The following is an 18,945-nucleotide window of genomic DNA, read 5'->3' on the forward strand; positions in this document are numbered from 1 at the left end:
CTTATCATTTAAGTTACCTTGCTCTTCCACACACGACAGTCTTTGCCCAACCGTCTAAAGTTTCCACAAAGGAGCCATTATCAAAGAAGCCACTTAACCAGACATCCTTATTTTCTACAAAATATAGCGTTTAACAAAGTCAGTAGCTCTTCCGGGAAAGTTACATAAACGCTTTCACTGACGCGAAGGACGCCCTCGCGGAGCTTAATGATACATCATTGATACATCAAGATAAATGAAAGTGGTATTTTTTTCATTCTCGGCTTGCAATCAATGAAACATATACATGATAAATACATGAAAGGCTGTCTTTGTCCTGGAGCCAACCATTGTACACTCCGTTGGTTAAACCCTCAATGTGCTAAGTTATGTTCTTTTCCACAACCATAACGCCACTGGCAAATGATATATAACACATAGGCACATGACCATAAATATACAAAATAGCTAAAGTCTTTGTTCTCTGTTTTACAGTTGAAAAAACTATGCTTTGCAAACTTCAAATATCTTTCCACTTCACGCAGGGTTGATGCGGACAAGCAGAAGGGCATATTTCCCATCCTATTGACTAGGGCTGCAATTTAAATTTATGAATCTGAGCACCGATTTAGAGTACCTACCAGGATGTGCTGCTCCACAGATCAAGTGCCGAGGATCATATGGAGCCTTGGGTGGGACAAACTCAATTTCCCTCTCAACAGGATCGCTTGTCTTTATGATCGGCAGAGGACCATTTTTGCACTGAACACAAACAACAAAATTACAAGGTGCAAAAAGGTAAAAAAAGAACAAAAATAAATATCATTTCAACATCTTATCGATGAAAATTATTGCATTCACGATATAGTTACCTTAGGAACATACGAAAGCCACCGCATGATAGCAGAAATTCCTCCAAAATCGTCAGTAACCACCATGTGAGTCACGCCTGTAGAGAGTGTATGCATAGATTCAGTAACAGGAATTTAGGGACTGTAACCACTTTGACACTAAGGGGGCTGTTATTCCGTGTAATAAAGTCGGTAGTCAATCCCAATAAATTCAATGATCTAATTCATGTATCAATAATAACATCAGTTGACCACAGCCCCAGGCAAATACAAACACATTGTAACAAACATTGTAATTAAACATAACGTTTAAGTGTCAGTTGCCAGTCGGCTGCTTACGAAGGTTTTGATCCTTAGATTTGATTGGAGAAATTAGATCCAATGTGTTATTTTCTGCTTTCATACGATATAGAGTGACGGCGGATATCGTAAAATTGGCTCTGCCACTAAGAACGAAATGTACAATTCTTAGACTGTGATCTACTTTTGAAAAAAATGTGGATGTTTCCATACCATTATTGTGCATGATCTGAGGTCCTCCCAACTGAAGGTTTGAGGTATAGACCTGGCGGCCAAGGACCTAGGAGAGAAATAATCCATTAAATAAATTAAACAGTATTATCCGCTGAGGCTTTTCTCATTTGTTTGATTACTGAGGAAAGAAAGTAATTACCAGCTTAGAAAAGGTCTTTACCTTGTTCAGTGCTCCAGATCCCGTGAGGATGACATGCGCATTCTCTACTTGAATAACCCTCTGACCAAGACGAACGAGGTAAGAACCAATACCAACAGCTCGGCATGTAACCTGCAAAAGGAGAAAGCACAAATTAAAAGAGGTAAAGCGATCTCGTATTTACAATGTTAACATTTGGGTACTGGGATTGGTATTTGTAGCCTATCCGCTAAAAGGAAAATGTTTAACGAGTAGCACGCGAACTTAATGCAAAGACTGCGTAACAAAATAAAAAGAGATCTTCAGATTCGGCCGGCTTATGCCTCAAGGTCTATCATTTTTGTCTTCAATGGTTGAGTGCTGAGACCTGTAAAAGTTCTTACAAAAATCAGTTTACACACATTTCAAAATAGAAAACGCACAGTTTTGGGATATTACCACCGTCCGCTTTCCGACGGTCCTCGAATCCCACTATCATTACAATCAATGAACAGCTACTTACAAGACTCATGGTCACAATATCATCGTAAGCAGCGGACATCTCTCCGGCAATCATGCCAGACCCTTTCAAGTTTTCCACTCCAATACCATCATCACGACCTGCAGAAAGTATGTAAATACCCAATAAGATAAAGCCTCAGAGTAATAGCTCATGATTATAGGGATGTATGATTACTAATGGATCAAAGAGGACGTTTCACTCTCTTTCATTACAATGCATGGGTGACCATGAACGTACCAATAATGTCAGTGACTTTGTATCTGGATTCGCCGTCATCTTCAATCAGTTCAGCGTGCATGGAGTTGGTGGCACTTAACTGGAAAAATAAAAAATCATCATTTACGTTCCAACAGAGGTGTTGAACAATAAGCATGTAGAGATAAAAAAGACACTGTTTGTCAGTCAGTGGGAGAGGGAAACTCGGCATATAGAACTGACTTCCGAGTACCTCCGACAGAGGCTTAAGCCAAAGCCGAAGCCGAACGAGACCTTCCGATTAGTGCTGCGGATGCTCTGTAACTAGGCTTCAAGGGGGTTGTGTTAAACACTCAGGTAGTTATATTTCTCCCTTCCATCAGTGTTCGCAAAGATAGAAATTGGCCAGCTTACGACTGCTCTATCTACAGGTAAATGATTTAAGAAAATGAAACATCAGAACGAAAATCACAACATGATTCTTACCTTTTTAAAGTCACTGGGAGTGACATAAATATATTTGAAGCCCTGAAAAGACAGATTAACTTTAAGTTCAACAGAAGACGACAAACTCGTCAGAGGATTAACTTACTAAATTAACTTAACAAAATTGTATATCTCTGTGGTTGACTTATTTGCTTTGATAAAAGCATTGACGTAATCTTAAATTTTCGACTGCCTCCTGGGTTCAATTTTGAGCTAATTAGTTGAAAAACTTCCTAGAAATCTTTTCATTTCTAACAAATCTTATCGTAAGGCATACTCTACAAAAATAATAATAATAACGATAAAAAATCCTATGACCTTCTCGGGTGCAAGAGGATCATTCCAGGCTACTTTAAAGTGGTGCTTTACTTCCTCGGCCAATCCAATGCGAGCACCACTGTTAGCAGAGATATACACAAATGGTAGCCCTTGAGCCCTCGCCATTTCAGAAGCTCTCTGAAAGTAAGATAGGAAAAGATAAATTAAAACACTGAAAATAAACGAATATTTTAATTCATTTGAACTTTACATGTAATAGCTACGAATGCATTCTGACACTCACAAACGATTTACTAAAGAAGTATTAAAACTGGCAGTTACAACGAATCGTAATTCGGGGATCTCCAAGGAACTAATACAAATTACGCCCATATAAATGCTAACCTTCGACTTAAACATTAGGTATTCCCTGTATTTTGCAGTTTTGGAAATGAGGTCTATCGCGAGTTCATGAACTTGTTTTGTGAACTGTACAAAATATTTACTAACTCTTGGCTTTTTTAAAGCTAAATTGCCGCTTACTCTTACTAGAACAAAATCCACGAGTTCATTTGGTCAAGTTATTACAACATTACCTTGAAAAGCATGTCTTCTGGGGGAGCAAATGAGCCAATCATCACTGTAATGTCATTGGCAACAACAATTATCTATAAAAAAGCGTATCAAATCAAAACAAAGCAAAACGATACACAACAACTAACTTGAGTTTCCACTCTAACTCAGGTTAACTACGAAGCAGTGTAGGGTTGAGCCAATTTATCCCATCCATGTACTTTCCGTTTTTCACTCCCTGACTTTCTAGCCAGCCTCATTGGCCGAGACCTTGGAACAGGTTAATAGCCATTCTCTCAGCCGATCATTTTTGCGCTTGAGCTTGACTGCGTAAGATTACTTTAAGTTCTTAGGGGGAAAGTAAGGGAGGCTCTTTGCGATATTTCATCAACTTCCATTGGTTCTAGTGATTACTCTGGTCTTGGCTTTGCGACCTTCAGTGGAAAGGCACTCTACTGAAAAGTTAGCAAGCAAGTCAAGTTACTAACCTCACGTCCTTCTGGACATTCTGGTGTTATGCACTGTAGCCTCCATGCTATCATTCCAATCTAAGCCACAAATGTCGTGTTAATTTTTTCCGAAGTAGAACACCGAATGTAATCGAGCAAATATAAGTATGTGTTGATAGTATATTTAACTTACAGTGTTCTCTCCAGGCAATCTGTTCATTGGCATAAGTTGATCACTTTCATCCAAAACATACTCCGTAACTTTCATCTGAAATAAAACGAATATTAAAATGAGACAGAAGAAACCTTCTGACACCATGTAAACAGCATGTTGTCCTTTACGATATTGTTCAGTATGGCGTTTAGGACTAGATAAGAATAGTACAGGGCAAACAGTCAGCCCTGCTAAACCATTACACTCACATACGTTTTTGTAACTGATTCAAAGAAAGCATTTGTTGAATGGATGGACCCTTACACTGGGTCTGACACAAAGATGCATACTACTGAAAGCCTTTGTCAAAGACATGACCTGATGAACTTACAAAATCGGTGGGGCATTTTTCCTCCTTGTGTTTAGAACACCGTTGTTTCCATAGCTTTGCGATAGCCTGATACGTTCAAGAAGAAAGAAAACTTGTTTTCACGAGTACTCCTACTTTTTCCTACCTATGCTACTGTGGATTTACGGCATAGAAGCCAACGGAGTGTCGATTTTAAAAAGAGCAACATCACTGAAAAGTGCAAATAAAAAAGTTTGGCCTTACGTTTGTTATGCACAATCGCTGCTAACCATTCCCGTTCCAAACTTTCCACGTTCCTCGACGGTTTAAAATAAACTGTTTTTGTTTTCGTCTCCCAAGCGAGAACATTGCCCAAAAACATTGCTCTGTTCTTTCCTCCTCTTTGTAACCCCACCCCCTCCACCTACCTTTCCCCCCTTATCCTGTTATTAGCTGATGCGAGGATAGCTTTCAAAGCATATTTGTTCGAAATATCACGTTTCATTTTTCGTGTGAGCCTTAAATCAACGTTGTAGAAATGTGGATTTTAAAGTCTTCTTGGAAATTACCGAAAATAATTCGACTTCTGAGAAAAAACCGCTGAAAAGGACACGGGACAAAGTTCAACTTTTGCCATTTGTTGGGTTTTGAACGCGTCACTTTCCGAAACCTCTCTTCTGTAATTAAACGGAGCTCTCTTCAAGCTACAGTAGAAGTTTCCTGGGGTTAGATTCCCTGTTAACTGTGAAAGAAATTATACCATAAAATGTACCACTTGTTGACTCACTTGTTGGAAAAGCTCCGGAAAATCGTACACGTAGGTTGTTCCAAGAGACTGTGCCGAAAAGCGTTTCAGCTAAAGGAAAATAAAGAGTACATTTATCCTTACAAATAGTAAACTGTCATTTAAACATTGATAAGGTAACATGGCTATTTTAATCTATCAATCTGTTCGTCTTTCTACCTATTCCGAAATTTTATCAAAGCTATGATGCAAGGTGAGCGAGAAATCTCTCAAAATGTAATATACTTGGATGTCTGGTAACGTTCCAGTTGCAGCCAGCTCTGGCCGAAATATACTGTAGACTCTGTATATAACTCTTGCAATGTCAAAGCAGTGTTTCTAATTAAAGCTATGCTTCCTTTTAAACCTAAAATATTCCAATAATTCACAGTCCTCACGCATCAATGATAGGTTCAGCATACATCCACACTGATCATCGTAAGCAACACTAAGCAACACGTGAGCAACACGTAAGCAACACGTGAGCAACACCAATTTTGACGACAATAGTTACCTGCAAATGGTCCTTCGTGACGTAAGGGGTGCTTACAGGGAGTCCGTGGTGAGGACCTTGTTTCTGATCATAGGACTCAAACACAATCTGCACAATGATCCGGTATCAAAGATTAATGAATACAAGCTAAAAGAACGGCTACCAAAGCACGTATAGGTTTTCCTGGATAACTATATGGTGGTCCGTGTAAAATACGGTAGGGAGAAACAGTAGAGGAGTAGGTGACGCACAGGAATCTGGGTTAAAAGGTCCAAGTTCGAGCCCTTGTGAACGTATTTCTTCTAGTTAACCCTTACACCCAAACTTTACCATACATATTTTGGACAGTGATCTCTATACATTTCCTCTGGTAACGACAAGAAGAATTGGTTTGAAAATCAGAAGCTTCTTCAATTCTGAATCATTTCCATTATGACCTTAATTCAAGAGTGATATTGTATGGAAATATTAAAAGCCAGGTTTAACAGTCACCATCAGTTGTAGAGAAGAGCAGCAAGGAACCATTCAAACTGATCACCTGAAGAGGACTATCCATATCACTATAGCGATCGAAACGTCATGACTCTCTACAGTGGGACTCTACTATTGATAGCGACCCTAACCAGTCAGCCAAACGATTAGACTTTCATTTAGCGACAATTGTATCATCAATTTTCTGATATCACATGAACCACCATCTTATCCACTATTACACACGCCATCAATTGGTGTGCAATAGCCGTCTTACTAAATATATGTACGATTCTCTCGAAATCCTTACCTGTCCAGTCCTTGGATCTGTTATCTCTCGGTAGATATGGAAGCCTAAATAATATCCGGATTCGTTGGACATAAACACCCTTAGAGGAATCTTTTTTCCAGTAGGAGTGAGCCTGGAATGTTAACAAATCCAAAAGTAAAGTCTATGTAAACAGGGAATAATTCGCACAGCCCCAGGCTTCAGTAACATGAAGCGGTTAGGGTTGTTTCAACACTCCCCTCCTTAAATATACATGATACTGCGCCATCGCAGGTTACCCCCTCCCCTCCCCCCCTTGTATTTTGCTACATTTGTTTGGAAACCATTTGTACAGTACTCCCAGGTAGCTAAAGGCACCGTGAGAGTTAAGTGTCCAAGAACACCACACAATGACTCGAACGGAGATGACATTGGTACCCTTTGATCCAAAGACCAGCAAGCTAGCGTTTGGCCACAGTGTCTCACACGTTTTCTGGGTCAGCAAAGATACATCGACATGTACTGATATTAAGCTCTGTTCATATGCCATAACATCCTTCATTACCTAATCGTAACTTTCATTTCAGCTTGAAGCACACGCAGCTTCCACAGTCGTCTGCCATATCGCGTGACTATGTGACGTATACTTTCTTCAATCTGTCAATAGTACAGAATTCATTTAAAAAACTGTTGTTTTGTACAATCAATGAAATCACCACCTGGATTATACCGGTCTGGATTATACCGGTCTTGTTTAAAAACAATCAATTTCAACTGGTAGAGCGGTTTAACTGCTATCGTTTACTGTGTCATGATCATGTTTACAGTTATCCCAAAGGACCTAAATCATACTAGACTAAGAAGACCTACTCTGTTTGGCTCTATGATGACACAAGGCACAAAGTGCAGGAAAATGTGATTGCAATCTGTCCTCTTAGGCTGCAAGGAACAACAAACAGGTGAGCTATAAAAACTGGCTTCACCCAAATTAAATTACTTTCGACACTCCCGTAAGCACCCGTCCTCAATCGTTAAACTTTTGCGTTCACTCGGTAAGTAAGCGAGTTGAGACAGAAAGCAAGCTTTCTCTATGCAATACGACTATAAAAAGCCTTGAAATCTGATTTTAAGTTTTGTTCTGTTATAGTGCTGCTTTCCTATTGGCTGGGAAAAAGATGCGATTTAAAACAACAACAACGAAAAAAGTGTGATTCGTGAATAACCCACACTGCTGAGAGCCAATTAGTTTGCAAGGTCCACCAGTGATTTTAAAATTGCGTAATTAAAGGAAAATTCGTGGAATTATTTAATCATTTCGTTTACTAGAAGTTAATTAATAAGAAAGATAGTAATATGTGAACAAATAATTTAATTATATACTAAAGAAGACTTACAGTCTCTGAAAAACACACTTCCAGTTGATCTAAAGACTCAAGGAGCTGAATCTCGCTCTCCTTTTCCATATATTCAAATGAGGCCTCCTATCGAAAAGAAACGAAAAGAAACATAAATTTCAATTCTATCATTGTTAATTATCTCTTAATAAATCACAATGCCATTGTCTATACCCCAGGTCGGGCAGCTCTGCAAAGTGCGTCTGGAAAGTCTTACCCGGGTAATGAAGTCCGAATGTCTCACAATGCTTCTGATGAAGAACCTGTGGTCGGTGACTTCTGAGTGAGCAGAAATCTAATACGACAATAATTACAATGTTAACTTCAAAACAATATTACTTGTTTTTCGGATTAACTTTTCAGTGTTAATGCTCCAACAACACTTCTAAAGTTATGCTAAGAAAAATTCTTCACAAGCAAAATTAACAGATAAACTTTTTATCACACCCCATTCCATCAAAATATCCTCTAAGGCGTAAGTAATTTTAGTTAAGGTCAGTAAGATACTTTAAGGGCACTAGTCCAACAAGTGGCCTACCTTTGCATTGTTCACTTCTCCAGAAGTGTAATTATACCTTCAAAACACTTTTAATCAATGAAAAGTAGACACAACGACATGTTTACATGGAACTTTTAAGAGCAACAATACCTTCTTGGCTGAGCCGAGGTACAAATGAATGTTGTGGTTTGTGGTTGGAATCGTCTCTAAGTCAAAGTTTCGTAAACGATTAACCTCCAACTGGAATGCTAGAGCTGGCTCCAAGTGACGATAAATGGAATCTTCTTCGAACTAAAATGAAAGCAAATGCATTCAACGACACAAGTTGAGGATGGATTTCTTACTAGTGCCAAAGCAAAGCATTCCTAACACCCTCACAAGGGCAAGCCCGTAATCTTCCGTATTCCGCTCTGTTCCACGACGGCGACGGCAACGAGGACGTGGAAAAACAAGAGATCTCATTGGCAGAACAATAGCTCAGCACGTGCATTTTGAAACTTTGTACATTTCTTAGCCCTCCTATGCAGCATTTTGAAACTCTGTACATTTCTTAGCCGTCCTATGCGCAACAACAACGTGAAATCGCCAAAATTTGCGTCGTCTACGAACCGAAACCGCGACGGCAAATTATTTTAATGTCCACTTGGAACTCAACGCTACTTTTATACGTCATGCTGAAGTTGAGCTGTGGCGCCGTATGAGACAGTAAGCTCATGTAGCCATTTTTGAAATTCTAACTAAGAGTAGAAATTCATTTTTTAATCGAAGTCTTCCTTGGCGTTGCCGTCCTGACTGCTTAAGGTCCCTAATACGGAACCGGCGAGAGGATGGAAGAGCAGACGACATACCCGGATGCACATTTCTGGTCCTGAAACCGAATTTACATTAGAGAGCTTCCATTGGTGAACTTTTAACGGAAAATTGTTCAATTTACGCATCATTTGCAACGAAAACTGGACAGCAAACCTTGTCAATGGAAACGTGCAGAAGTAGAACTTTTCTTAACGCCTTGACGATAATATTAACAAATCGCAACTCTCCTTTCTTCCATCTACTCTACTATCAAAAACTTATCAGGAGAAACCGTTTTTACAGTCTCATACTCACATCGTCCCGGGCTCGGAAGGTAAAGAACCATGGCATCATGCCCTATTAAATAAGCCATAATTCATCAACTTCTATCACCTTGTGCCCATAATACTACAAACAGAGTGGTTTAGTTTGAAGATTCCTTCCGTTCTTGCACGCCAAAAGACATGCTTGCACTGTGTAAAGGAAAAGTTTCACTACCTTACAGTCGCTCAATAAGTAAGTGATTCTCCTGATTCCCTTGTCCTTCAAAATCTCTTTCTGAATAATAAAAACAAAAAGCGATCAATGGAATGAGTGGCTCAAAAGAGAATAACTTCTGCTTTGCCCTTTAGTTCGAGGCGCGCCTTTCAATAAAAGTTAACTGATTAAAAGTCCGAAAGCTGGCGTAAATTTAGAGGAATTCTTTGTCTGCAGTAAATGTGCGAAACGTCGCGACCTAACAACTAGTGAGCTGGACTCTGAATCAATTGTTTCGGGTTTCTATACGGTACCCCTAGCCAGAGTTATTGTATTGTGCTCTTTGGCAAGACACTTAATTCTCACAGTACTTTTGAAGCTAGTTACTTTGATCTCCCGATCCGAAAAAACTAACAAAAACAAAGCAAAAAAAATAAACAAACAAACAAAGCCAGTCTTCACCTTGGATTGTGTAAACTCATACACAAGCTTGCGACAAATTTCCACATCTTTGCAATTCTTCTCAATTTGCAAAGCGACGTTTATAATATGAATAGGTTCTTCTTCCTTTCCAGCACCAGGCTAAAAAGAAATTAAAACAACAACGTATTCTAAACAAAATCTCCACTCTTTTCTTCTGTTCACTTGCATATGCATGGGCTAAGATTCTGTTGTTTTGTAATAAATTAAATTTCTAGACATTATCAATAAACGATCAAGGTAACTGGAAGGAACTTCCACTCAATCTCGAAACTAATAAAAAATATTTACCAAAATACCTCTTCTCTACGAACAGACCGCGACAATGTTTGACAAGATGAACACTCATAGCATATACAAATTGGAAGAGTGCAACATGCACAGACGTGCCATGGCTCGAAACAGAACCTGACCGCGTGTGCAGTTATAAGAGCAAAGCCACCATTTTTTTCCATTTCCGTCTATGTCAGTTCTCTTGTTGGAAAGTATATCAGTTACAGGCCGCGTTCTTCTTTTTATTTTTCCTTAACTCTTTGGTGCCTAGCTACTCTTAACTGCTGTTATCCTGAGGTTTCGTTTCATTTAGAGCGCATTTCGATTGAGTGTAATTGAACTAACTATAAAGTTGTCACAAAAGCCAATTAGAACAAAGGGAAAAAAATAACAATTCAAAGTAAAAACGAACAAACTGTGGGGAAGCGCGAGTCATAATGCGGTGCGAGTATTTTGGACCAATCACAGAGGAGAGCAAAGCAAAACCAAAACAATCCCAGAGCAAAGTAAAGCAAAACCAAAAAAATCCCAGTTTACTTTCAGTTTACTTTCGATATTCTATTGAAAATTGACCCATAGGAAATTTTCTTCGTTTTCATAAACGAATTTCAAATATCCTGACGCAGTTTCACGTTATTCTTACCGCTGGCTTATTTTCAGCTTCAAACACAGGATCTAAGCTCATCTTCCTCCCCATTGGTGACGGGGACAGCTGCTCAGGGGTTGGCGGCTCAAAACGGTTCATAATTTCCTCAAAATTCCTAAAAAGAATTTGACGACAAGAATTAAACACCGTCTTTGCTTGTTTTATGTTTTCGGAGAGGTCGTGGGTACTATTTTCCAACTGCGAACAAAATTATTTAACGGTAAAATAAGGCTAGTGATTATTTACAAATGGACTGGACGCTAAATAAATAACTAAATAATATAAGGTTCATATACACCATTAAAATAAAAAGAAAAAGGAAATTCGGGGCTGAAATTCAAATGCCTCGAAAGACTGTGTGCACCTTTAGGGTGGTGTAAGACTATTCATATTTATAGGCAACAAATTTTGGAAAAAGTTACTTTTCAAATTCAGGCATTGACTGAAACGCGGCCATTACACCAGTTCTTTGGCATGGCTTTAAAGGCTGCTGATTGATGAGGTCATACATATCTTCACTAAGACTGCGAACCTAAATTGAAACAAATTGCAAATCATCAACTGACATTTAAAACTGAAACAGCAAAAACTGATCAAAAGTTCGATAGGGCCTTATTGTAAGACAAATGTAACCTTACCCTTGGCATGGCAAGAACAGTCCTACTAGAAGGAACTCTTTGTGGCATCCTAAATATCACAAGACAAAAGCAGTTAATAAAAGGAGCTGAGACATGTCAAAATACATGCTGGAGCAAAACAAACCTGTTTGGATGTGCACTTGGAAGAATGAATTGGAACTGCACAATTAAAACATTTTCGTCGATCTAAGGAAAGAGAAAATACAGCAAAACGTAACTGATATCAGATTACGCCTCTCATTCTGATTTTTGTTTTTCACTTATCTCTCGTGTGAGAGGATCTTCAATAGAATTTAAGTTGAAAGAAAAGTTACGAGTTTTTGAGGTTACTTCTTAAGCAGCATCCTCAAACGAAGAAGCATCAGCAGGACCGTAAAAAAGAAGACTTGTCTCACACTAGGTATGACCTCAAGCTCAGTTTCTCCAGTTCGGGAAGAAACATCAGCAGGACCGTAAAAAAGAATACTTGTCTCACACTAGGTATGACCTCAAGCTCAGTTTCTCCAGTTCGGGAAGAAGCATCAGCAGGACCGTAAAAAAGAATACTTGTCTCACACTAGGTATGGCCTCAAGCTCAGTTTCTCCAGTTCGGGAAGAAGCATCAGCAGGACCGTAAAAAAGAATACTTGTCTCACACTAGGTATGACCTCAAGCTCAGTTTCTCCAGTTCGGGAAGAAGCATCAGCAGGACCGTAAAAAAGAAGACTTGTCTCACACTAGGTATGACCTCAAGCTCAGTTTCTCCAGTTCGGGTCCATCCTCGCTCAAAACGTTACGTTCATTTAGACTACATATAATACTCATCATTGATGAAAGTAACTCGTCCTCAAAAACGAACCCAATTTAATTGCGGAGAACAGAATGCATGTTATAAACTATGATTATTGTTCTAAACAAAGGCCATTCTCATGGAGAGGTTTCAAAGGAAAAACTCTTGAAGCCAGTGTTATCTACATTGTCGGTTGGTGTGGGAAGTGACTAAAGCTAAAGAAGAAGTAAGAGAACTTATAAATTATGCAACTATATACCTTCTCGTGGTACAATGTGGTGAGTTCATAGGCTTGGTAACTGCGTCTGATGTAAACCTTCAGGTATGAAGAAATATATCTCGTCAGAGATACAGAGAGGGATCAAAAAATTTAATATGTGAGCAATAGCCTCCATTTGGCACGAAAAATGTAAGGATATCTCTGTTCCAAGATGCGAACGATTCTCGAGAGAAACTGTGAGCTTCGACGGGGAAACAATATCCCAGGATAAACGTGCGAGCATATTTTCGTGCCAAATGGAGGCTATTGTGTTTATTATCCTTCAAACGTTTTTCAATGCGCGCGAAAAATGTTTACGAACAGCTTACCTTTTACGGCACTTTGCTTTGTTCTCTGGTGCGACTTTATGAACAAAAAAACTATGTCCCTTCTTTTTTAAAAACCAAACAAAGATCTCCAATTTTTAACAAAGAATTTTCCGTATTGGATGGAAGGGTTGAAATTTAGGGTAAAATCACTTAGGGTATATCCTCGAATATTTCCCAGTGTTTTTTCCTGAGGAATATTCAGTCATGTGACGTGTTTAGACCAATTGCGCGCGAGAAAAAAAATACTAGATGGATTATAAGCGTGGATATCATATCATCATATCATTCTACCTCCAAGGCTGCTCTTTTTACGGCTTCACTGGAGTGGTAGAAGAAGCTTGGAAGAATGTCAAAGATAGCGTTCTCTGATAGAATCAATTTCTAAGACAAAAGCATATTTTAAGTATTTACTCATCATTCACAATAAAGATACAGTTTATATCATACTTATGATCTTCTTTTCGTTTACTATTCATTGGAACCTTGGGGTTTGGCAAGATGCTGTAAGTTACAGAAGGGGGAAATTCGAGGTTGTATGGTGCATTCTATCGCAGGGTTTTCCTTTTCAAAGAAAGTTGAAGTCGGATGAAAGGGAAGCAGGCGGAGACAATTTGGGCGAGTAGCGCCCAGCCTGAGTGGCGAAGGCGCGAACAACTAGGGGGGTCCGGGGGCATGCCCCCCCCCCCGGGAAATTTTAAACATTTGAGCGCTCTGAGATGCAATCTGGTGCATTTTGGGTGCTTAAATTAAGGAAATGAACAGGCTTAACAACACAAGAAATGACAATGTATTTGATAAAATGCAGCCCTTTTCTAGCACGTTGATTGGCAATACCGGGCACATTGCTTATAAATATTAATGTAAAACAACACTCGAATCGATCTGGAAGAATTTCACATAAAGATATATTGACACAGAAATCAAAGGTAAACAAAAATACGAACATCACAGAAAATATTTCGCAATTAATTGCATCCCACACGATCGCCTGAGACTTACTTTACTTCGGACTTGGCCCAAGATAATATTTGTGATGCTTTGGCTTAGTGAGAATAAGTAGTTCCTAGTTAAAGTATATCTGTTCTAACTAAAACAGTTAAAAGCGGATAAATCAAGAAGATAATCGACCTTTCAAATAGTAATTTATTTAAATGCAAAAATTGAATAATTTACGTATCTTTAAGCTTGAAGGGATGCCAGTGATACATGACTTGACCGCGCAAACTTGTACTGAATGTCACGTACCAGTACACGCGCAAAAATTCTACTTCGTTTTTTGCTGAAATATGTACTTTTTATCGATTTCCGTTTCTTATACGTCATTGTCAGACAACATACAAAGTGTTTATTATTTATCTCAAATATTTTAAATTATATAACAGCAAGGACTCTTTTAGTCGCCGGCGACGGAGCCGTTCGCAGGCGGCGAAAATCGCCGGTCGCCGGCCGAAAAGGAAAACCCTGCTATCGTTACAGAAGAATGTTGTTTTTTTCATAAGGGCATCATATGTGGGAGTGCAGGGATAAAATCACAGTGATGGAGGGAAGGTGGGTAAAGTAGCGTCCTGATAGCATTTGGGGGAATAGAAGATTGTTCAAATATCATTAATCCATCACTTTTTCTTCATATAAATGGGTATCTCACGCATTCTTAGATTCCCAACCCCCATCCACTGTTTTCGCTACGCCCATAATCATGTCGGTTTTCTTTGTGAAAATGGAGAGAAACCGAACCATCGAGAGTGTTTCCTAGTTACGCATAAGTGAGGATTTTGTATGAGAAAAACTTTAACTGTACCTGGAAACTGTCAGAGGACATCTGGTTGCCGTACATGTCAATGCCAGAGAGAAACAGCGATTCAATCTGATTGTGACGAAGTTCATAGGATGGTTGCTGTGAAGCTAGCAAGGCCTTAGAAAAAAAAAGACGGAAAGGGTTCAAGCTGAAGTACCAGGAAAGTCGATAAAATCAACAAGAGCCTCAGAAGCGCAGTATAATTTTCTTTTACGAGACTAATACCATTTTCACCTAACATACGCACGGAGTATCATTTGAAAAGAACCTCCAAACATCTTCCAGTGCAAAAGCCCCAAGCGATACCTCAGTGCTACTTTAAACTGTCAAAGAATCGGCCGTATAAATTGTTGGACAAACCTGTCTTGCTCTTAGTGCCACCTTTGCATTATCATGCCTGTTGAGGGTGGTAAGTTCTTGAAGCAGATGGTTTAGTTCATCTGACAAACCAGGTTGCCGTCCACATAATTGATCCTTAGAAAATAGAAGTTATTCAAAGATTTTAGCACCTAAGTTGACTCAAATCAAGTCAATATGTACTAGTCATCCGATAAACCCTGGTTGAAAAGAGAACAACCGTAAATGTCAAACACTAGAGAAAATCGCTCCTGTCATAAACTGAAAAAAATACACTAATGGAGTCTTTGAGATAAAATAAGTTAAGAAAAAAAGAATCAGTCAAAAAGGACAGCACTTTTGTATCTAGCTGCGTTTTAATTAATAAACTGTTACAAGAGTGTTGTCAGAATGACCAGAAATGGAGTAGGAATATTTACTTACTATTAGCATTATTGTCAGCTGGTTTTTCTTGGCCACTGAAGCATGGGAGAAAATGCTTTGCACAACCTGAGAGAGATCTTGTGACTTGTATTTGTCACGTAACAGTTGGACACACTTTTCAAAGTTTCCTGCAGAGTTGAATAATCGTTAATAGACGTGAGATTTCGTAATTTTTTTCCAAATTTCGTCAGAAAAAAAGGGCACCAGGAGTGAATACCATTGAGAGATGAAAGAGAAGAAGGAGAGAGAATGACTCTTTATGTATGTCTTAAAATCATGAATATTTATTTGGACGCTCAGAACTTCACTCTCTATAGACAGTACCTTCATTAAAAACTACTTCATGCTGCAAATACTGCTTTAACAAACTCATAACCACTGCCTTCATATGTCCACGAATGCCATTACGATACCTGATGGAAAATAAATTCAAAATGTTCAACATTACTTAAAAAATGTGAAACGCAACTTTTGTTGTTGTTGTTTTATTTCCGCCAGGAGGAGAGAGAGAGCGCGGGGAAAGATGGGAATGAATTAGTCTCCTTCCCATCATCCCTTGACTGCGTACTTCTTTGACTCATTCTACACATTTAGCGCACTACACCTGTACATAACACGAACAGGCGACTCGGAACGAGTAATGACATGAAACGTTCCCTATTTCCTTTTACTCCTGGAATTTGTATGTATGCTTGAAAAAAAGTTCCCATCGCATTCAAACACAGACAGCTTGGAGTGAGGGATTGAATTACTCACAAAAGAAAATTGCAAACCATGCAGGAGGAAGCCTGACTGTGTAACGTCAATAACAAAACAGAAAAACAAAAAGAAAGAAAAAGGATACCGGAACTGGAAATTTTTACCTTTGGACAAGCTGCACAATGTTTTGCGTGTTCAAAAAGAAAGCATCCCGCTCTGTTCTTTTAGTCAACGTTGCAGCATGTGCATCCACAACATTGGCAATCTGCAATAAATTGAGCTCTTTCTCAATCAATGTAAAATGTCGAACAAATCTGCAAGCACAGTTGCCAGCAATTCTTAATGCTTATGGTAAAGGAAAGCAATATACTAATACTTGCAGTCGCTTTCATATTTGGAGCTGCGTGGTAACGTGGCTGCTCAGATATTATTCACAAGCGCATTGATAAACTTTTTAAGAACGCACTTTATCAACTTTTTCTCACGCTTGATATAAATAAAAGGGCAGCCTTACATCCTCTACCGACTTGAAAAAAAGTTAGTTTTATGAGTGGCCCTTATGAAAATCCATTTCCCCAATACAACACATGTACAATTAACATCATTGTATCTTGTTCAGCCGAAGCTTACCTGTTGACTTGGAAACTGACTTAACACGGAGGTGATATTACTGGCATAGTTTGTGAGTTGCTTCCTTATAGCGTCTTCAACAGTTCCTGGAATACGACCCGAAATGGATGAGATCATATCCTGCAAAGAATTAAATATTCTCTCTCTTATTCCTTCGCAAGATATATAACTTCAGAAAATCAACGGTGAACCATATAACTCAACCTCGTAAAAGTAAATGCTAACAAGCAGCTTACTTGTAATTCTAATAGAGGTAAGGCAGGATCTTTCAGAGCTTGCATGAGTGTGTTGACATTTTGTTGTAGCCTCTGAGAATAATATGGTTCACCAATACAGTAACCATCCATGATGTTTTGAAGGTTCTCACGAGCAGCGTGGAAAATCTGGAAAAAACGTTTGCAGTTACAATAATCGGTGCCATTTCATCCGAGATAGTCCTTTTAAGAATAAATGACAATTGAGAGGTTTAAACAAGTTTCCCACAACACATCTACAGCAAAAACGATCATTGAGGTGGTGTTTTAAATGTTACTTAAACCATCATTATTTTGTTCAGTTTGATCTTGTGCGATTCAATAAGCCAGAAACGATTTCAAATAAACGCAAAAAAAAGATATTTTTTCTTACTTGGTGTAATTTACTTCCTTTAAGTTTTGCTCCACAAGTTTCAGGAAGCTGACCAGTATAGGGCTGTGCCTGGAAGAGCAGAAAGACAAAAAAAAAAAAAAATAAATAACAAAAAAAAAAATTTAAATCGTGGGCAAAAAAATGCTAAAAATCTTGATATTACGTCTACAATAAGACGCCCAAAGTTGCAACACTAGAGATTATTAATATTTGTCTCTGTAGCAAAGAGGTACACGGTCTCCTTCGTCCTTTTAGCCTAGACTTGATTTTGATTTTACACATCAAAAAGAGGGCTCCTGGTTTGACGTAATCAGGCTCCTTTATCATCTCCATCTTCGCAATGTAAATTAGTTCCTAATTTTGTTGAAAATACATTTCAAAGTTCAAGTAACGAGCTGAGCTTATTCGAAAGATCTCAGGCTTTAACTTCTAACATTTGGGACATGAAAAATGAAAGAACAGAACTGTTTTCTTCGCCAAACTACGGCATTAAAAACTCAACATCCGATGACTGTGTTTCCAGATGAAACCCAAGTTTGGGTGAGATTATCATGACATTAGCTACACTTTATTTTCTTTAAAATTAATATCAAAAGTTATCTAACACACGAATAAAGAGAAATTACACTATTTCTCTTCATATCACTTGAGTAATTTTAATACATCTACACAGGCAACTTTTGGCAACTCATCGATGGATCAGATAGATAAACTTAATTAACGTGTGCGTATGATGCACGATCCTCGCAGTAGAGAGCGCTATTTATGCAATAGCGAAAATCAGACCTGAAAAAAAATCAGGCCTGTACGGAATTCGAACCACTGACCTCTGCGATACTAGTGCAGCGCTCTACCAATTGAGCTAACAAGCCAACTGGGAGCAGGCCGTTAAGTTGATTCGTAATAAACCCGTGATAATAAATCAGATACAATGAATATATGAAACTTTGATATATTCATTGTAACTTAATTAACGTGTCATACCTTCTAGCCTGGGAAAATTCCATATTAATTTGGGGACATCGTCATCATTTATATTACCTGTGTAACTTTACTTGGATCATCCAGTTCCAACTTGGCCACAATAGAACCAGGCTCTAGTACAGCTCCGGGATTCTTCATATAGTGCACACTATTTAAGACAAGTTTTATCACCAGTCATGATCAATCCCGGCAATAAAAACACTTAAATAGAAATACGACTGCAGAGGAAGCATCACGAACACGTAGTAGGCAATAGGTAACATTATACTTTCACTGATATGAAAACATCTAACTCACCAACCACTCTCACTCACGGTCAGAGGCATAACCATCTTCATAACCTGAAAACCAGTCAAATAATGTATCTAAACTTTCTGTGTGAGGCCATT

General features: G+C 38.6%; 1 protein-coding gene across 2 annotated transcripts in view; it reads right to left on the reverse strand.

The window, feature by feature from the left end:
• Window positions 1–18,945, reverse strand: part of LOC111343443 (acetyl-CoA carboxylase-like) — a 40,150-nt gene that overhangs the window by 5,971 nt on the left and 15,234 nt on the right. For both annotated transcript variants that reach the window (XM_022950623.2, XM_088742034.1), the window contains exons 23-62: window positions 18,854–18,897; window positions 18,614–18,704; window positions 17,573–17,641; window positions 17,182–17,328; window positions 16,946–17,065; window positions 16,480–16,580; window positions 15,941–16,029; window positions 15,617–15,744; window positions 15,197–15,310; window positions 14,840–14,953; window positions 13,333–13,422; window positions 12,713–12,769; window positions 11,809–11,870; window positions 11,685–11,733; window positions 11,469–11,578; window positions 11,044–11,161; window positions 10,110–10,229; window positions 9,669–9,728; window positions 9,486–9,527; window positions 8,529–8,669; window positions 8,097–8,174; window positions 7,880–7,966; window positions 7,356–7,424; window positions 7,051–7,142; window positions 6,528–6,639; window positions 5,768–5,854; window positions 5,257–5,325; window positions 4,512–4,577; window positions 4,160–4,234; window positions 4,006–4,065; window positions 3,541–3,612; window positions 3,005–3,142; window positions 2,687–2,728; window positions 2,243–2,321; window positions 2,006–2,103; window positions 1,525–1,635; window positions 1,344–1,410; window positions 852–928; window positions 621–741; window positions 18–114 (exon numbers count right to left, since the gene is read on the reverse strand). In XM_022950623.2, coding sequence (XP_022806358.2) covers window positions 18–114; window positions 621–741; window positions 852–928; window positions 1,344–1,410; window positions 1,525–1,635; window positions 2,006–2,103; window positions 2,243–2,321; window positions 2,687–2,728; window positions 3,005–3,142; window positions 3,541–3,612; window positions 4,006–4,065; window positions 4,160–4,234; window positions 4,512–4,577; window positions 5,257–5,325; window positions 5,768–5,854; window positions 6,528–6,639; window positions 7,051–7,142; window positions 7,356–7,424; window positions 7,880–7,966; window positions 8,097–8,174; window positions 8,529–8,669; window positions 9,486–9,527; window positions 9,669–9,728; window positions 10,110–10,229; window positions 11,044–11,161; window positions 11,469–11,578; window positions 11,685–11,733; window positions 11,809–11,870; window positions 12,713–12,769; window positions 13,333–13,422; window positions 14,840–14,953; window positions 15,197–15,310; window positions 15,617–15,744; window positions 15,941–16,029; window positions 16,480–16,580; window positions 16,946–17,065; window positions 17,182–17,328; window positions 17,573–17,641; window positions 18,614–18,704; window positions 18,854–18,897 — 3,563 coding nt within the window. The remainder of the gene's footprint in view (window positions 1–17; window positions 115–620; window positions 742–851; window positions 929–1,343; window positions 1,411–1,524; window positions 1,636–2,005; window positions 2,104–2,242; window positions 2,322–2,686; window positions 2,729–3,004; window positions 3,143–3,540; window positions 3,613–4,005; window positions 4,066–4,159; window positions 4,235–4,511; window positions 4,578–5,256; window positions 5,326–5,767; window positions 5,855–6,527; window positions 6,640–7,050; window positions 7,143–7,355; window positions 7,425–7,879; window positions 7,967–8,096; window positions 8,175–8,528; window positions 8,670–9,485; window positions 9,528–9,668; window positions 9,729–10,109; window positions 10,230–11,043; window positions 11,162–11,468; window positions 11,579–11,684; window positions 11,734–11,808; window positions 11,871–12,712; window positions 12,770–13,332; window positions 13,423–14,839; window positions 14,954–15,196; window positions 15,311–15,616; window positions 15,745–15,940; window positions 16,030–16,479; window positions 16,581–16,945; window positions 17,066–17,181; window positions 17,329–17,572; window positions 17,642–18,613; window positions 18,705–18,853; window positions 18,898–18,945) is intronic.

This window comes from Stylophora pistillata, chromosome 1, assembly GCF_964205215.1.
Source record: "Stylophora pistillata chromosome 1, jaStyPist1.2, whole genome shotgun sequence".
Classification (NCBI taxonomy): Eukaryota; Metazoa; Cnidaria; class Anthozoa; order Scleractinia; family Pocilloporidae; genus Stylophora; species Stylophora pistillata.